This window comes from Anabrus simplex, chromosome 1 (assembly GCF_040414725.1).
Source record: "Anabrus simplex isolate iqAnaSimp1 chromosome 1, ASM4041472v1, whole genome shotgun sequence".
NCBI classification, from domain to species: domain Eukaryota; kingdom Metazoa; phylum Arthropoda; class Insecta; order Orthoptera; family Tettigoniidae; genus Anabrus; species Anabrus simplex.
In genome coordinates, this window is record NC_090265.1 from 888,896,203 (window position 1) to 888,915,097 (window position 18,895).

Here is an 18,895-nt window from a genome sequence, read left to right on the forward strand (position 1 = left end):
TCCAGCACACCTTGGTCCATTGGCTGGCATAATGACGTCACGTTAGGAGGGAGGAACATGACTTTGATGTCGCCACTTCTAAGTTGCTCTTCATTTGGGTGTGATGGAGCGTTGTCTAGTAGAAGCGCTTTTCTAGGGAGATTGTTCAAAGCTAGAAATTTTTCTACATCTGGAACAAACTGTGTAAAAAAAAAAAAAAAAAAAAGTCTTTAAAGATGTCAGCAGACATCCAGGCAGCCTTCTGATTCATGTAATGGACTGGAAGAGCATTAACAGAAATGTTTTTAAAAGCCTTAGGCTTCTTGCTTTACCAGTCATAAGCAATTTTACTTTTAAGTTTCCAATAACATTACTACAGGCAAGAACAGTAACTCTTTCCTTACTATGCTTGTAGCCAGGTGCAGACGTCTCGGCTTGGGCTGCGAGAGTTTTTGATGGCAGCATCTTGAAATTTAGCCCAGTCTCATCACAATTAAAAATCTGATCACTGGTTAATCCTTCAGCAAGAATTATTTCTTGAAATTCCTTTTTAAATTTCACAACCTCATCGGATTTAGATGACAGTTTTTCTCCACAGATATTAAGCTGCCTAATGCCGTACCGTTTTTTCCACTGATCAAGCCACCCCGCACTGGCAGTAAAATTAGGGTCCCCTTCATTAAACTCTTTCTGGAAATACACCGCCTTTTCTTGCAGAATGGGGCCAGATATTGGCAGGCCCTTTTCCCGGTGTTGAGTGAACCAAAGAAATAGCACTTCACGTACTTTTTCGTACTCATGTTTTTTCATTGTTTTTCTAATTTTCAGTGCATCACTTGTTGCTCTGGTAGAGCACCACTTTTCAATTTCTTCCCTCTTTTTTTCCCAGTCTCCCACTGTAACATGTCCAGCACCATAATCTGAAGCCACTTTTTGAAGAGTTTCCCCTTTGTCCAGTTTCTTTAATGCACTCAACTTGTCTTCCATAGAAACAATCACTTTCTTCCATTTACTCGCCATACTCGCAAAGGATATGAAAACTATAACATCCGCACCCAACCAATACTATAATGAACAATGACTGAAGACTCACTGTACCTGTCCTTGAGAGAAAAACCGGTCCTACCACCAGCGGTCAGGTCAGTGCTTGTCCCACGGTCGCACCCTCCACACCGGGTGTCCGTGCATTTATTCTCCACCAAAAGTTCAAATTAAGTCTACCAGTGTCGGATAACACGGAATGTCGGATAAGTGAAGGTAGGATGAGCGGGACTCTACTGTATATCACAACCATTGCATATCAACAGGTCCAGCAACCTTTATTATTTCCACAGTGATTTCATCCATCCTTGTTGCTTTTCCCATCTTCATCTTTTGTACCGCTAACTCCACCTCCTACATTTTTATATCATCCTCTGTTCTTGAGTCCTCACACTGTATTGCTTCTATCTCCCCTGTATTGTTGACATTCAATAACTTATCAAAATACTCCTTCCATCTTCTGTTTATCCCTTCTGGGTGTGTTAACAGTTCACCATCTTCCTTTTTTGCTATTTTGTGGTAACTCTTTCTGTCCTCTTACTTCTTATAAGTCCATACAGCATCCTATAACTGCCACTTAGGCCTACATCTGCTTCCATTTTTTGTGTAACTTCTTCCCAACTTTCTTCTGTGACATAAAGCAACTTTTAAAAAAAGTGTTTTAAAAATCCTGCATTATCCGTTCCTTGAAGAAGCAATTTTCCGCATTAACCGTCCAGAAATTTGGGCCCCATCAATGCTAAATCCTTGATCAAGGGTTTTTCAAGATAGACAAAATAAAATATATTGCATTCGTGAACATTCGAGAATCAATACTTGCAATCAAAACCATATTCTTGAGTATAACCTAACAACCTTTAAAAGTCAAATAGGCCTGATTTTAAGTTATGTGGTACAATACTTACAAAAACTTACTACATATACCGGACACCAGAACTAAAGGATGGCAACGTCCTATGGATCTTTGTGTAAGGTCCCATCAACGTGGTAATTAGAGAATTACCAGAAGAAGCGATGAGCGGTGAAGTTGCTTGAAGGATTATCTTCACATCTCATTCACCTGGTATTGTTTCGGAAAACCACAGAAGTCATGAAGCAGAGTGGCTGCAACAGTTGGAAGGAGCTCTACTTAAAGACAGAATGAGTTTCTCAGATGTTCATACTTGTAAAAAAAATCTACAATGTTTATTTTTGGCAGACTTTTTACGATTGTGCCGCCAAGCAGGTTTTCAACACTTCTTTCTGGGCAGTAGTTACTGGGCTTACAGTCAAGATCAAGTCATGAGAGTTTGCAGTATGCTTGGAAGATTTTTTATGTCTCATAACTTGAGATATTCTTACGGTTGTGGTTGGTCATGTCTTACTTCTGAGTAATTGGGACGAAGTCTTTATAAAATGTAGTTTCTCTGCAGTTTCTCATTTTGGCGTACCTAAGGTGAACTTTTCGTAGTTGCTACAGTTTTCAATGATGCACTCTTTTGGCACCATCGGGCATTTTATAAGATCGTATTTTTGTGACCTGAACGGATGCTGCACGTTACATACATAAAGCCATGGGAGGTCTTGTGATATTACCGAATTGGCCCGAATAAAAGATGGGTTTTTTAAGTCTGCATTAAGTTCCTTGTAAAAACAAGTCATTTTATATGCGCAGCCTAACATTTAAAAGGTTTTTATCATTTCACACCTGTTGCCTACTGGCTTGTGCAGTGAGTGTCTCAACACGTTTCACATCTGATCTCAAGATCACAAATAAACCTAAATTTCTTGAGTTTTAACGTGGTTTTTTTTTTTTTTTTTTTTTAACCTTGTGGCTTGTGTGATTAGTGATGGGTAGAATTGAATATAATGCATTTCAGAACTTTTGAGAATGGATACTTGGATCAAAACTATTTTCTCGAGTACAACATAACCTTTCAATTCAAGGCAGTAGAAGAATTACCATACAAACCCTTACAACATATACCATTAACCAAATAACAAGGGACGATTAAAAAGAAAAAGGAGGGATTTTGGCATGTTGTACCTTTTTGTATTGGATGCACATTATCTTCTTTTCTTCTTGTGATTCTGGCTTACTTTGGACAGCGGGAAACATGTTTTACTGGTCCATCTTTTTTTCGTTCCAGAACTTCCTTGACTGGTGTGTTTTATTTAATTAGATTAGAGAACTATAAAAACTACTTGTGGTTGATTGTTGCTTGGCATTGTTTAGTAGCATATTTTTCGACGAACTAGGCTGATCAAAGTTACTGACCTGAAATAAGTTTTCACAGGATACTGACGTAGTTTCCACTGTAAAACTGAATTTAATCAAGATTTTTAACTCATGTAATTTATGTAGGAGTTTTTGTAATATTATGATTCCAGTATATATACTTCGTTATTGTGATGGTTTTAATTTGTTCCCGGATTATCAGTTTTCCCGTATTGTACATTTTTCATGGTCCCTCCAGAAATGAAGAATCGAGGTTCTAATGTGTAGAAAGATGGGAATATGTGGCTTACACAGAGTGTCAAGTGGCAGTAAATAACTCTACTCTCTTAGGCTGTCAACGGTTGAGGCACTTGTTCTCCCTTAGTGGGACTTCGAACCCTCAATGAACAAAATAGCACTGAAATTCATCGCATAGCATCTGTTCTCTATGTTAAGGGTTGCTGCTACCTTTGGCATTTGTTTTATCAGTTTGGGGTACTGCGGCCAATTTGAAGCAGCAAAAGGCAACAGGAAACCACTACTAATTCCCTTGAAAAAACGATGATCGCTTTCCCCAATTTCAGATGTTCCAGAGTTTTGAAGTACCATGTTTGGAATGCAGTGGGGAGAAGCCCCTGAAATACAGTCAAAACTGGTTAAGACGACGTCAACGTTACTGGACTAAGTGGCTCAGTCAGTTGTGATGCCCGACTTCTGACCATAACTTGGCAGATTCAATCCTGGCTCAGTCCGGTGGTATTTGAAAGTGCTCAGATATCTCAGCCTCGTGTTGGTAAATTTACTGGCACATAAAAGAACTCCAGCGAGACGAAATTCTGGCCCTCAGTGTCTCCAAAAACCGTAAAAGTGGTTAGTGGGACGTAAAGCCAATAACATATTTGGTTAAAACGTCCCTCTCTAGTGTTTCTATGGTTATTATGTCATTATTCCAAATTCCCAGTTCATGTCCCTATTAAATACATGCTAAAGAAACCTGGATAGAGCATTTATGTCACTCTTTAGTACGTTGATGATTCCCGCTCTAAGAAATTTAAATTAGCATTCCCGGCCACATAGCGTGCATGACGTGCCAGCAACAACTGGCGTGGGTAAGGATTTGGTAGAGAACTTATTACTGTGGTCCCAGACTACATAGCGCAATAGCATGTCAGCCTACAGCTACGAGAATTGTTGGTCCCAAGCCAGCCTTTGCTGTGGTTGTTTGGCTGAAGTAACATTAGCTCAGCTTTTCGTTCAGAAGAAAGGCATACTTTCCATCGTCTACCTAATGTAACTTAAAACTTTTCAATCTGTCAGACACACAAGTTAAAATATATAACACTATAACATACCTGTAAAAAGAAATACACAGTATTAAACAAAGAATGACATGTTTCGTTCTACACGAACTTCATCAGATTCTATCAAATTGCTTTAAATCATGTGCATATATGTACAATATTGTTTACGTTGCATAAACTAGTCAGTGATTATGAACTGGTGATGTTTTGAACAAATGTGTACAAATATTGAAAGTATTAGTCCTCTACTGCCACTTCAATAATATATGGAAATTTTCTAGTACTTATCTTAGCTGCTACCACAAGAATTAAACTTCATAATTAATCTGTATTGTCAACCTTGAGCAAGTTCTAAGAGCGTTTGAGTACACCCCACCTTTATAATACTTAAAACTTACTGTAACTGCTGTCGTCTGTTACCTTCAGCAATTGTCTGGACTACCACCAGTTGTTTTGGGGAAACTTTGTAGGTAATAATTTTGTTTTGTGCAGAGGGGAGGAGAAGTGTATGGGGTGATGGGAAGTTGTGCGCACTGGTTTTTTTATAATGGAGAGGGGCGGGTGTGCTACTTCATCTTGTAATGTATTTTTGTGTGTAGCAAATGTACGTTATTGATTTTAATGAAATGAGTTGTGGAACTGAATTAAATATAACATATAAGACCTTATTCTTAGTGATGAATAATTAGCTGCTAAAAACATCTCGATTGGCAAAGACGCTTTGTATACAGATAAGAATATCCAAACACACATTCCAGACATTCAAGTCAGAGTATCCTCCTGAGGGATTCATTAAGCTCTATAATGTAAAAAAATAGTAGTTCTGTAGGCAATAACCTTGTTGTGTTCGTTAGTGAGGGGAAGTGGTGAGGAGAGGGAGGGGGAGGTGCGGTGAATGTCGTAAACGTTAACTGTATTCATCTGAGATGGGAGTGTTGATTTTTAGTCTTATAATGAATTTTTTGTATCAGTAAATGTATGTTAATGATTTTGATGAAATAAAGTATAGAATTGAATTAATGTAACATGTAAGACTTTATTTTTATTGATAAATAATAACCTACTAAAAATTCTCCATTGGCAAAGATTCTGCATAAATTCAGAGAAAGTGTTAAGGGAAATTTTCTAGAAATTAAAGAAGATAAATGGAAGTTGGGAGAAATGAAGGCGAAGTGCAGAGAGCATAACATCTTTTCATCCAGTTATATCTTGAATTCCAAAGGGATGACCTATATTTTTCGTGGGCTTAAATGCTTCCTGAAAGTCAAAATTAATTTTTAACCTCAAACCCCGAGAAAGTGTTAAGGAAAATTTTCGAGATATTAAGGAAGGTAAATGGATGGGCCAGTTTCAATGCTGTAGGATATTCGCCGTTTTAATACATATCAAATATTGTTGTAAGCAGAACATTTTTATTGAAATCATCCAGGTTTGTCACTGGCTTCTTCCTCTTAGGGTTCTTCCCTGGCGACCTGAACACTGCATTATTTTTATTTCCGTAGCTTGTTTTAGTGTTGATTTCTTTTGAAGCGTAGCAACATGGCGTTCCTCACCTCCGCCTATGAACGCCTGCTGCTGCATGCTTACAAAATACAAATACACTCTAAATACTATTTCCCTCGCCTGTCGACGGAATACTTATCTTTGTGCTCTTCCTGGATCTATCATACACACGAAAATAGTTCCCTAAATTCATTGATTATGATATTTACAAATAAAACTCGAAAGATTCACTCGTGACCCGCACAAACAGACACCTCTTACTAAAATGATTCTATTGGCTCAGCGGAAAACACGTCATACTACACAGCGCGCGAATGTTACTGCGCAACCCTCTTCAAACCGCCTTCCCAGCTGCGTTCTACTCTAGTTGCTTATCAACGTTCTAAGTACAGAATGGGGCCGATGACCTTCGATGTTAGGCCCCTTAAAACAACAAGCATCATTATCAAGTACAGAATGTATTGCGGGTTAGGGTAAGCCTTCGCCTGCAATTATTGGAGTGATCGTTTATTGATTAGATTTTATGATTCCTCAAAGTTGGCTGAACTTGGAGATCTATCAATGTCTCATGATTCACCGGCAAGTAATTCCGGAGTGAATAAAATAAAAATGAAGCAAGTTAGTCCGGTAGAATGGACAGACGGGTTTGCCAAAGTTGTTTTTAGTAAACTCTTTCAATATATAGATTATTATTATTATTATTATTATTATTATTATTATTATTATTATTATTATTATTATTATTATTATTATTATTATTTCCAATGAGGCCTGCTAATGACCACGTGCCATTTTCAGTTCAGTTCTTCATACTTTGTTGTTTTCTCTTCCGTTCCTTTCAGTATTCTTTCATGCTTTCACTGTGCTGTTTCTTTCTGTCCTCAGACCATTTCGCACCAGGTTTCTTGTTCAGTGTTCCTTGGAATTCTTCCATACTTACTATCCTCCATCTAAAAATCTCTGTCCATAGTTTCTTCTCTTATATTATTTCTTTCTAAATCTTTCTCTACTTCTTGAATCCAGCTAGTTATTGCCTTTTTGTCCCAAAGGTACCTGAGAATTTTTTGTTAATCTGGAATTACCGAGCTCGATAGCTGCAGTCGCTTAAGTGCGGCCAGTATCCAGTATTCGGGAGATAGTAGGTTCGAACCCCACTGTCGGCAGCCCTGAAAATGGTTTTCCGTGGTTTCCCATTTTCACACCAGGCAAATGCTGGGGCTGTACCTTAATTAAGGCCACGGCCGCTTCCTTCCCACTCCTAGCCCTTTCCCGTCCCACCGTCGCCATAAGACTTCTCTGTGTCGGTGCGACGTAAAACAACTAGCAAAAAAAAAAAAATTTAATCTGGAATCATCCATTCTGTAAATATGTCCAAAAAAATTGCAATCTCCTTTTTCTTATGGTTTCTATTATGTTTTCTATGTTCCTGTAACTTTCATCATTAGATCTTAATTTCCATACTTCTGTTGTTTTCACAGGGTCTAAAATTTTTCTCATGATTCTGTTATTCTGTTAATTGTTAATGAATGTGAGAAACCACATAGGCTTATAACATTGTCTCTTGAGTACATGATACAGTGGTTTAGAAAGTTCCAAATTACAACCATTCAGGTGGCATTGTAAGAAATACCTTCTCATTTCAAACATTATTATTATTATTATTATTATTATTATTATTATTATTATTATTATTATTATTATTATTATTATTATTATTATTATTATTAATTCATTTTCAGTATCCTGAATAACTCCTTCAGTTTACTACTGGAAACTTTTCACTGAGCCTATTTATTTATGCTGATACTTATCTACCTTCTGCATCTTCCTCACACTCAACATATTTTTCATATCCCCCTGAAAATACAAGCATATGGGACAGTTGTTTTGCCCTATAAGGCAACTATTGCCATCATATGTAGATTTTCATTTTAGCCTGTTAAGCCTGGTGTTCACTGTACAGGTCTCTTTGGATGGGCAAATATACTTCAAAAGTTCTCCAGCAGTGGCTAGCAGTGTGACCTCTTCTATTTCTGTGCACCTTACCTTGAAACCTTTACTGAATCTCTTTCATCTCATACAACTTTCTCTGTTTTTATCTTGCATTGCTGAGTCCAGTAGTCTCCCCAGTAGCTTTGTCTACTTCATTTACTTATTACAACTCCACTACTGAAACCATTTCATACAATTAGCTTCTTGCATAATCATCATCCTAATTGGCTTTCACTCTTTAATATGAATACCCTCCTGCCATACTTCCCTATTTGTTAATACTGGCAATCATTTTTGTTACTACAAAGTTCTCAGTTAATTATTACCTCTTCCCTCTGTAGACATGAGTAAAATTTATTTTATTCTTCATTTGTTAAAAAAAAAATGATTCATCCTTAATAAGTTTTATATATATTTAATGTTTCAGGCCTTTGGTACAAGTGCAGAAGCTCTGGAGCATTTCCTGGCACGTGGTATCATAAATTGGGGTACTCCAGTGAGCAATATTCTGGAGGATGGAATGTTATTCATCCAACAGGCAAGATCAACAGACTCTTCTGGTCTAGTATCTGTTCTGTTGGAAGGACCACCCAATGCTGGAAAAACAGCACTTGCTGCTCAGTTGGCCAAGAACTCTGACTTCCCATTTGTTAAAGTGTGTTCTCCTGAAGAAATGGTAGGCTACACAGAGTCTGCAAAGTGTCTCCAAATACGTAAGGTACGAGCCAATTTCAGTTACATTTTCTGAGTTATCAGCAATGTATCATAATAAAAACTTTTAAAATTTCTTAATTTTACAGTGCTTAACATAAACTTCTGGGGGGGAAAAATAAAAGAATGTTAAAAGCATATTTACCGGTAGCTCAGTTCTGTTGCTCTTTGTTGGGTCAGCAAAAATGTATAACTTATTTTTAGCAAGGTTGTAATTATTTATTTAATATCCAAAAACAATACAGTAACCCTGTTTTACCAAAGGTATATTAGGGTTATAGTTTAAAAGAGAATTCTTATAAATTTAATTTACAAAAATATTTATTAATGAATGTGAGAAACCGCACATAACATTGTCTCTTGAGTACATGATCATTTAATTGACAAAAATATTTGTTAATGAATGTGAGAAACCGCACATAACATTGTCTCTTGAGTACATGATAACATACAGTGGTTTAGAAAGTTCCAGGTTACAACCATGCAGGTGGCATTGTAAAAAATACCTTCTGATTTCAAACATTGGACACTCACAAATCAAATGATTCACTGTCTGAATTGATCCACAAAAGCATAAGTAGCAGTCAGTAACGTTAAGTTTAAAGCATTCCAAATAAGATTTACATTTTCCATGACCAGTTAAAAATTGAGTGAAGGTAAAGTTTGGCACTAATACTATACACAATGGCTAATTTTGAACTTCTGGAAAAAATATTTTTCACATAAAAGATCCTTTCAAACTACATGTCCTCAAAATATTCCAGTGATGTAAGATATATTGCCTGATGTCTTTGAACATAACATATTGGAGATGGTATGCAATTTCCAAAAGAGATGTAGCAGCGGATTTAGCTAATGACTCTGCTTTTTCATTACCAGTAAACCCAGTGTGACCTCTAATGCAATATGTACAGATGTGAGAACACTGGTGAGCTATTGCTCTGATATTGACTGCTGTTGTAATTAAGACCTCTGTCACTTTAACTGTATTAATCTGCTATATTTACTACTGCTCTGCCAGGCTGAGTGGCTGAGACGGTTGAGGCACTTGCCTTCTGACCCAAACTTAAAAACCTTAAAACTATGTAACTGTGTAAGCACAGATTGCTTTCTTTGAGACGTACTAGCAGCAGGGGTTGAACTTTCGTTATCGCGTCGCTTCAGATTTAACTTGTTTCACAATGCTATCTTTTTTTCCCACCCAACTCGGCAATTACAGTAGTTGCAAAACACTGTCGCTGAATCTGTGGTATATTGCTGAGCCCTTTCGTGCGCAGTTTTTGTTGTGCGACCCATAACCTAAATGATCGCTCGACTTTCTACTCTTCACTAGTTTCAATTTTGAACAACAGGAAAACATCACTGCATCTATCTCGTTATTTCCGTGACACTCGATTCACATTTTGATAACAATCGATACAGATCTTATTTCCCTTGTTATTCCCATTGTAAATATTGATTAAAGTCAAGAAGCAGCAATCAATCGGCTACTTTTCTTCATCGATCGGAACGCTCGAAAGATTTATGCATAATATTTAGAGTATTTTTGTTGATTTTGCCGAAAAATGTTTTCACCAGTAAAATATCACATTTTTGCAGTATTTGCACCAAATTGCATATTCATACTAATTTCGGATTTTGGGTCACAATGATATAGATGTTGATTCGCATAGGGAATCTGAAATATTTGTTCCGAATGAGTAAATTTATATTGGTATTTTGGGTCACAATTCGCATTTTGTCGCACTTCTATTTATACGTAAAAATGATTTATTCTACATTAGAATTACTGTAGGTTGGATTCAGTACAAGATTCAAAAATTTGCATTTATTGCAAATGCGATTTTTTTTTTTTTTTTTTTTCAGATCCCTACTCATGAGAGGGTTAGGAAGTGGTTTGAATGAAGTCCGATTGGTAGTTTTTTATGACTAGTAATTTTATGTAATTACTTCAATTATAAAACTGCACCAAGATTGCATTGACTTTGATGGACAGATTGTCACTAGGCGACAGCGACTTGCTCTGTATCGTAAATAGTCCAGTAAGAAATGCGGTATATAGAAAGATGAGAACATGCCGCCATGTTTTATGAAATACCTTTCCACATCTCCTCCCAAACAACTGGAGCAATTTCATGCAAACTTGGTACACTTATGACTTCCTATTTGGAGACATACACTGGTAAGCCACCCCTACCATCCCACAGGGGTGGGAATGGGGTGGCATATAAAAATAATCAAAAATAGTGTTGATTCCCAAGTTTTGGGGGTCGCTGAGATAAAGTGACATTCTAGATGCCATTTAAATAAAAATTCAGCCCCCATTGGCATAGGGCATGAGAAGAAAATGTCCAAAAAAACACAGAGATTATAGATGTAGGCTATGTGTATATGTTCCAGCATAGCTCTCAACCAAATTGGTACAAATAAGAATTACCATCTGGAAAAAAAAAATTGTTAGGGCAAGACACCCCTAGGCGAGTGGGTGAAAAATAAAAATAATCTAAAACAAATGGTTGCTATGGTACTATAAACAAGTAATCCTTATTCTTTGAAGGTTTAAAGTTTTTCTTATACTAGTTTTTGTGTATGAGAGCGAGTTCTAGTGAAGTGATAGAACTTGTTTATCTTTAGGATGGTATCCATTATTTTCTTGAAGGCTTTTGAGTACATTAATTAGTTAGACAAATTATTTCTGTGATGGTGTGATACATCCTATGAAATGAATTGTTTCACGTGTTAAAAACCAGACTGGTCCTCCACGTTGGGGGTTGCACATAGGGTTAACAACTCTTTTGCGGAAAAACAATGCTTGTTACAAAAATTTCATATATGCCTCGGATGATATAGGATGCTCGCAATAAGACTACTATTGGCTAGAAATCAGATATGAGAACTGGTACATGGAATGTACGAACTATGTATAAATCTGGATCTTTTAGAATATTAAGTCAGCCGTTAGAAAATTACAAAATTGTAGTAAGTTGCAGCAATACAGGAAACAAGATTACTGGGAACAGATATACAGGATATAGAAAAGTATACTTTTCTCAATAGTCATAAAGAAAACAGATCACATGAGTTTGGCACTGCCTTTTGTGTGTTGAGTAACTTCCTTTCTTCAGTCACCTCCTTTGAACCTATTAACGAAAGACTGTGCTGTTTAAGATCCAAATAGTTTAATTTGTCCTAAACTGTCATGCAGCAACAAATGAAAAAGATGATATTAAGGATACCTCTTATGAAGATTTATCAGAATTATGAAATAGTGTCATGCCATAATGTTAAGATAATATTGGGTGACTTCAATGCAAAAATGGGAAAAGAGAATTTCTTCCAACCCACTGTCGGTTCAGAAAGCCTGCATAATGAAAGTAATGAAAATGCAGTGCGGCTGATAAATTTTGCTGTATCAGCTAACTTGGTCATCAGTAGTACTATTTTTCCTTACAAAAAGATAAAGAAACTTGGTATTTCTGTGATGGCAAAACAGCAAATCAGATCGACCACTTTCTTATAGATAGAAAACAGAGACATGCTATTTCTGACGTCCGATCCTTCAGAGGTGCCGAAATTGGAACTGACCACAATCTAGTGATTGCAACAATCAGAATTAAATAGAAAACAACACTGAAGTCTTCTTCTGAGTTCATTAAAAAATATGAAATGGAAAATTTAAAAATAACAGAGGAAAGAGTAAAACATAATATTGAAACTGTTAGATAATAGTACACTTACAGAGAATAATGAGGAGGTATATTGCAATACAGAATGGAATAATATTAAACAATGTATTCTATCAGTAGCAGAGAGTTGTTTACTTGAAAAGAGTAAAACTAAAACAAAATGATTTGATGCAACATGTCAGGAAGCAGTGAATGAAGTAATGGTTTTACATAGAGAGTGGTTGCGGTCTAATAGGGATTCTATTATAGAACAAGCTTACAAAGAGAAACAGAAACATTGCAGTAAATTGATTCGAAGAAAAAGAATATTATAAGTAACAAGTTGAAGCAATACAAAATAATCATGAAAACAATAGCATCCGTAAAATGTATGGTACAGTTAATACTAGAAAGAAAGGCTTCAAGCCCAGAACAAAGTTCATGAAGGATCATAAAGGGAACTTCATAACTGAACGGAATAACCTGCTTTCTCATTGACCGGGCAAGTTGGCCGTGCGGTTAGGGGCGCGCAGCTGTGAGCTTGCATCCGGGAGACAGTGGGTTCGAACCCCACTGTCGGCAGCCCTGAAGATGGTTTTCCGTGGTTTCCCATTTTCACACCAGGCAAATGCTGGAGCTGTACCTTAGTGAAGGCCACGGCCGCTTCCTTCCCATTCCTAGGCCTCTCCTATCCCATCGCCGCCATAAGACCTATCTGTGTCGGTGCGACGTTAAGCGAATAGCAAAAGAAATATTTCTCATTGCAAGGGATATTTTGACAATTTGCTAAACTGCCCTGATCCAGAATCGCCAATTGTGAAACCAAAGTATTCTGAGTATGAGTTGATTCTGGAATTTACTTATGAAGAGGTAGTAAACAGTATTTAACATCTGAAAAATAATAAAGCTTTGGGTAATGATAAGATCCCAGCTGAACTAATCAATCTGGATGAGAAATACTATACAAATATATATTCCAACTTATCCTAAGGATTTGGCAGGAAGAAGTTATGCATGTAGAGTGGAAAAAATCTCTCATAGTGCCACTACATAAAAAAGGAGATAATGAAAATATTCAAAATTACTATGGGATATCTCTTGTTAACATACATACATACATACATACATACATACATACATAATCATTATAGACTGTTATGCCTTTCAGCGTTCAGTCTGCAAGCCTCTGTGAATTTACTAAGCGTCACCACAACTTATGATTTGCAACTAGTGTTGTGGCCTCATTTAGTTCTATACCTCTTATCTTTAAATCGTTAGAAACCGAGTCTAACCATCGTCGTCTTGGTGTACCTCTACTTCTCTTACCCTCCATAACAGTCCATTATTCTCCTAGGTAACCTATCCTCCTCCATTCGCCTCACATGACCCCACCACCGAAGCCGCTTTATGCATACAGCTTCATCCATAGAGTTCATTCCTAAACTAGCCTTTATCTCCTCATTCTGAGTACACTCCTGCCATTGTTCCCACCTGTTTGTACCAGCAATCATTCTTGCTACTTTCATGTCTGTTACTTCTAACTTATGAATAAGATATCCTGAGTCTACCCAGCTTTCGCTCCCGTAAAGCAAAGTTGGTCAGAAAACAGACCGATGCAAAGATAGTTTCGTCTGGGAGTTGACTTCCTTCTTACAGAATACTGTTGATTGCAACTGCGAGCTCACTGCATTAGCTTTACGACACCTTGATTCAATCTCACTATATTACCATCCTGGGAGAACACACAACCTAAATACTTGGAATTATCGACCTGTTCTAGCTTTGTATCACCAATCTGACATTCAGTTCTGTTGAATTTCTTACCTACTGACATCATTTTAGTCTTCGAGAGGCTAATTTTCATACCATACTCATTGCACCTATTTTCAAGTTCCAAGATATTAGACTGCAGGCTTTCGGCACAATCTGCCATTAAGATAGTCATCATAGGCTAGACTGCATTTCCACCTAACTGAATCCCTCCCTGCCATTTTATACCATTCAGCAGATGATGTAAACTACGAACAGCAAAGGTGAAAGATTACAGCCTTGTCTAACCCTTGTAAGTACCCTGAACCAAGAACTCATTCTACCATCAATTCTCACTGAAGTCCAATTGTCAACATAAATGCCTTTGATTGATTTTAATAATCTACCTTTAACTCCATATTCCCCCAATATAGCGAACATCTTTTTCCTCGGTACCCTGTCATAAGCTTTCTCTAGATCTACGAAACATAAACACAACTGCCTATTCCTCTCGTAGCATTTTTCAATTACCTGGCGCATACTGAAAATCTGATCCTGACAGCCTCTTTGTGGTCTCAAACCACACTGGTTTTCATCCAACTTTCTCTCAACGACTGATCGCACCCTCCCTTCCAAGATGCCAGTGAATACTTTGCCTGGTATGCTAATAAATGAGATACCTCGATAGTTGTTGCAATCCTTCCTGTTCCCTTGCTTATAGATAGGTGCAATTACTGCTTTTGTCAAATCTGAAGGTACCTTACAACACTCCATGCTAATTTTACTACTTTATGAAGCCATTTCATCCCTGCCTTCCCACTATACTTCACCATTTCAGGTCTAATTTCACATATTCCTGCTGCTTTATGACATTTTCCTCCTCCCCATGAGCTTGGCTGTTTGCAACACCACCAGGATGATTTCCTTTTACATTGAGAAGATGTTCAAAATATTCCCTGCACCTTTCCAGTGATTCCCTGGGATCTATTATGAGTTCACCTGAATTACTCAAAACACTGTTCATTTCCTTTTTCCCTCCCTTTCTATGATTCTTTGTTACTGTCCAGAAAGGTTTCCCTGCTGCTTGACCTAGCCTTTCCAGGTTATTACCAAAATCTTCCCTCGACTTCTTTTTGGATTCAACAACTATTTGTTTCGCTCTGTTTCTTCCATCTACGTACAAATCCCTGTCTGCCTCGGCCCTTGTTTGGAGCCATCTCTGATAAGCCTTCTTTTTACGTTTACAAGCTACTCTCACTTCATCATTCAACCAAGATGTTCGCCTTTTCCCATCTTTACACAGTCGTTCCTAGGCATTCCCTTACTGTTTCTACTACAGCATCCCTGTATGCCACCCATTCACTTTCTTACTGCTTTCTGTCTACTGTTCGAAACTTCTCACTAATCATATCCATGTACTTCTGTCTAATTTCCTCGTCCTGGAGATTTTCTACCCTTATTCTTTTGCAGACAGATTTCACTTTCTCTACCCTAGGCCTAGAGATACTTAGTTCACTACAGATCAGATAGTGGTCTGTATCATCGAAAAATCCGCATAAAACTCGTACATTCCTAACAGATTTCCTGAATTCGAAGTCTGTTAAGATATAGGGTCTTACTAATAAAAAGTCCTTATACCGTTGTTTAACTCTTGTTTAGTTATACAGTGAATAAACCCTGTATAAGCGTTTTACATTTTTCTTACTAATAAACGAGGTATACGCATTGTATTACTACACAGCACGTATACACTCGTTCCAAGGAGTAGGAATCTCTTCCTGCAGTTCACTGACGTATTTCGCACGTTCACCGCCTTTATGATCGCTTCTGCTGGTTATCTACGAGCAAAACTTTCCGGAAAGTCGCACAGTAGCACGGCATATCGAAAAGGCAGTGGCAACACTAAGTGAGACAGCTGGAAATTCGCTTATACTGATATCAACATTTCTTCAGCTTGCTTGTGTAATGAACGCCAAAAAAAAAAGAAATGGAATGGCTTAAAAGATCAATAGCTCCTAACTGGGACAGTACGGAAAACGTACGCAATTGTAATTGAATCGGCGGGTTGAAAAGGGTACACATTCCAAAATCCTTACTTTTCAGGAGAAAGGAAAACCTGTTTTGTAGCTAAACGAAAGGTTAGATCAAAAGTTTCTATTAGGCATTTATACATCACATTTCTACGCATTCAACTACGAAGTATGGAAATCATATTACGTACGGTTTTCAAGTTATACCATTTTTTATGTCAAGGAATATGTCCCTTTTTATACTCAAATTTGAGAAAGATCTACGATCTTTGTAGAGGCAGATAATGTATAATAAACTCGCAATTTAAAGTCTTAAGCAGTAACACCTTAATACACAAACATACGCCCAACCACAATTTCTTTTATAGTTATTCATTGTCATTCCGTGAGACAGCTGGAAATTGACTTATATTGATATCAACATTTCTTCAGCTTGCTTGTGTAATGGACGCTAAAAAAGAAATGGAAAAGCTTAAGAAAATATCAAAAGCTCCTAACTGGGGTAGTTCGGAAAACGTAAGCAATTGTAATTGAACCGGCGAGTTGAAAAGGGTACACATTCCAAAATCCTTACTTTTCAGGAGAAAGGAAAAACCTGTTTTGTAGCTAAACGAAAGGTTAGATTTCTATTAGGCATTTATACATCACACTTCTACGTATTCAACTACAAAGTATGGAAATCATATTACGTATGGTTTTCAAGTTATGCCACTTTTTATCTCGAGGAATATGTCCCCTTGTATACGGTAGGTACTCAATTAAGAAAGATCTTTGTAGGGGCAGATAGTGTATAATAAACTCGCAATATCAAAGGTCTATTAAGCTGTAACATATTTTTACACAAAAATACGCCCAACCATCATTTCTTTTATAGTTATTCATTGTCATTCCGTCTCTTTAAAGTGTTTTACTTTACGAAGATGTCTAGCTTCCATAACCTCTGAATGGTGTACGGTACCGTATGTCTTCTATGTTTAAAATATCGTGAAGATCATCAACGTTATCGTCATTCTTTCAACGTGTGTTCAATGTTAAATGGATAAGTCGAATGTTTTACAACGATTATATTACTGTCGACAATAAATACCACGAAAATAAACTGCTCGCTCGTTTCTTTTTTCCGCTACACGCTGTTATACAACGCTTATACTAGGGTCCTGGACTGTATAAGCAATTCAGTGAATAACTATAACAGATGTATACACAGGAGGCTTATACACGGTTTATTAGTAACGAATTTCGCGTAAACGGTGTATAAACCTTGTATAAAAGTTATACACCGTTTATTAGTAAGACGGAGAATGTTTAAAATATCGTGAAGATCATCAACGTTATCGTCATTCTTTCAACGTGTGTTCAATGTTAAATAGATAAGTGAATATTTTACAACGATTATATTACTGTCGACAATAAATACCACGAAAATAAACTGCTCACTCGTTTCTTTTTTTCCGCTATACGCTGCTATACAACGCTTATACAAGGGTCCTGGACTGTATAAGCAATTCAGTGAATAACTATAACAGATGTATACACAGGAGGCGTATACACGGTTTATTAGTAACGAATTTCGCGTAAACGGTGTATAAACCTTGTATAAAAGCTATACACCGTTTATTAGTAAGACGGATAGTCTATTATGGATCTGGTGCCCCTAGCCTCCCATGTGTAGCGGTGAATAGCCTTATGCTTGAAGAATGTATTCGTAACTGCTAAACCCATACTAGCACAGAAGTCCTGCAAACACTTCCCATTCCCATTAGCTTCCATATCTTCCCCACATTTGCCAATCACCCTTTCGTATCCTTCAGTTCTATTCCCAACTCTCGCATTGAAATCGAATCGCCCATTAGCACTATTCTATCCTTGCTGTTGACCCTGACCACGATGTCACTCAGTGCTTCATAAAACTTGTCAACTTCATCCTCATCTGCACCGTCACATGGTGAATACAGGAGACAATTCTAGTCTTAATTCCTCCAAATGACAAATCTACCCACATCATTCGCTCATTTATGTGCCTAACAGAAACTATGTTGTGTACAATGGTATTCCTGATAAAGAGCCCTAGCCCAGACTCTGCCCTTCCCTTTCTAACACCTGTCAAGTACACTTTATAATCTCCTATCTCTTCCTTGTTATCTCCCCTTACCCGAATATCACTTGCTCCTAGCACATCCAGATGCATCCTCTTTGCTGACTCAACCAGTTCTACTTTCTTCCATAAGCCCCATTAATGTTGTTAGCTCCCCATTAAATTCCATTTTGTTCGCCAAGTTGTTTCCAAGGAGTCACTCGCCTGTCAAATGGGAGTGGGACTCTGTTACTCCCATAGGTCCGAGGCTTGCTTAAAATGTTCTGAGCTCGATAAATTCATGAAGCAGGATGCTACCCTACTTGCACATAGTCCAAGTGAGGATCTCTCCTCTAACAGGTTATGGACCACCGGTGAATTGTATAGCCCTAGCTGCCTGAGCACAAAGAGGGCCATGGCTCAGAATATGTCAGAGATTCCCACTCCCATTCCATAGCAACTGGTATACAGACTCTCAGGACCACTTACTAGGCCACTCAGCCGTCGCCCATGGTTCACGAACTAGGGCGTGACTGCAGTAACCCACTCCATAAACCATAAATAAGAGATTGATATACCAAAGCTTAAATGTTTTGGACACATGATGAGAATGCCAGGAGAGAGAGTACCAAAGAGAACCTTCATGGATACAG

General features: G+C 37.5%; 1 protein-coding gene across 1 annotated transcript in view; it reads left to right on the plus strand.

Annotated features, from left to right (window-relative positions):
• Positions 1–18,895, plus strand: part of LOC136857696 (vesicle-fusing ATPase 1) — a 241,275-nt gene that overhangs the window by 173,826 nt on the left and 48,554 nt on the right. The window contains exon 11 of the mRNA XM_067136554.2: positions 8,441–8,731. Coding sequence (XP_066992655.2) covers positions 8,441–8,731 — 291 coding nt within the window. The remainder of the gene's footprint in view (positions 1–8,440; positions 8,732–18,895) is intronic.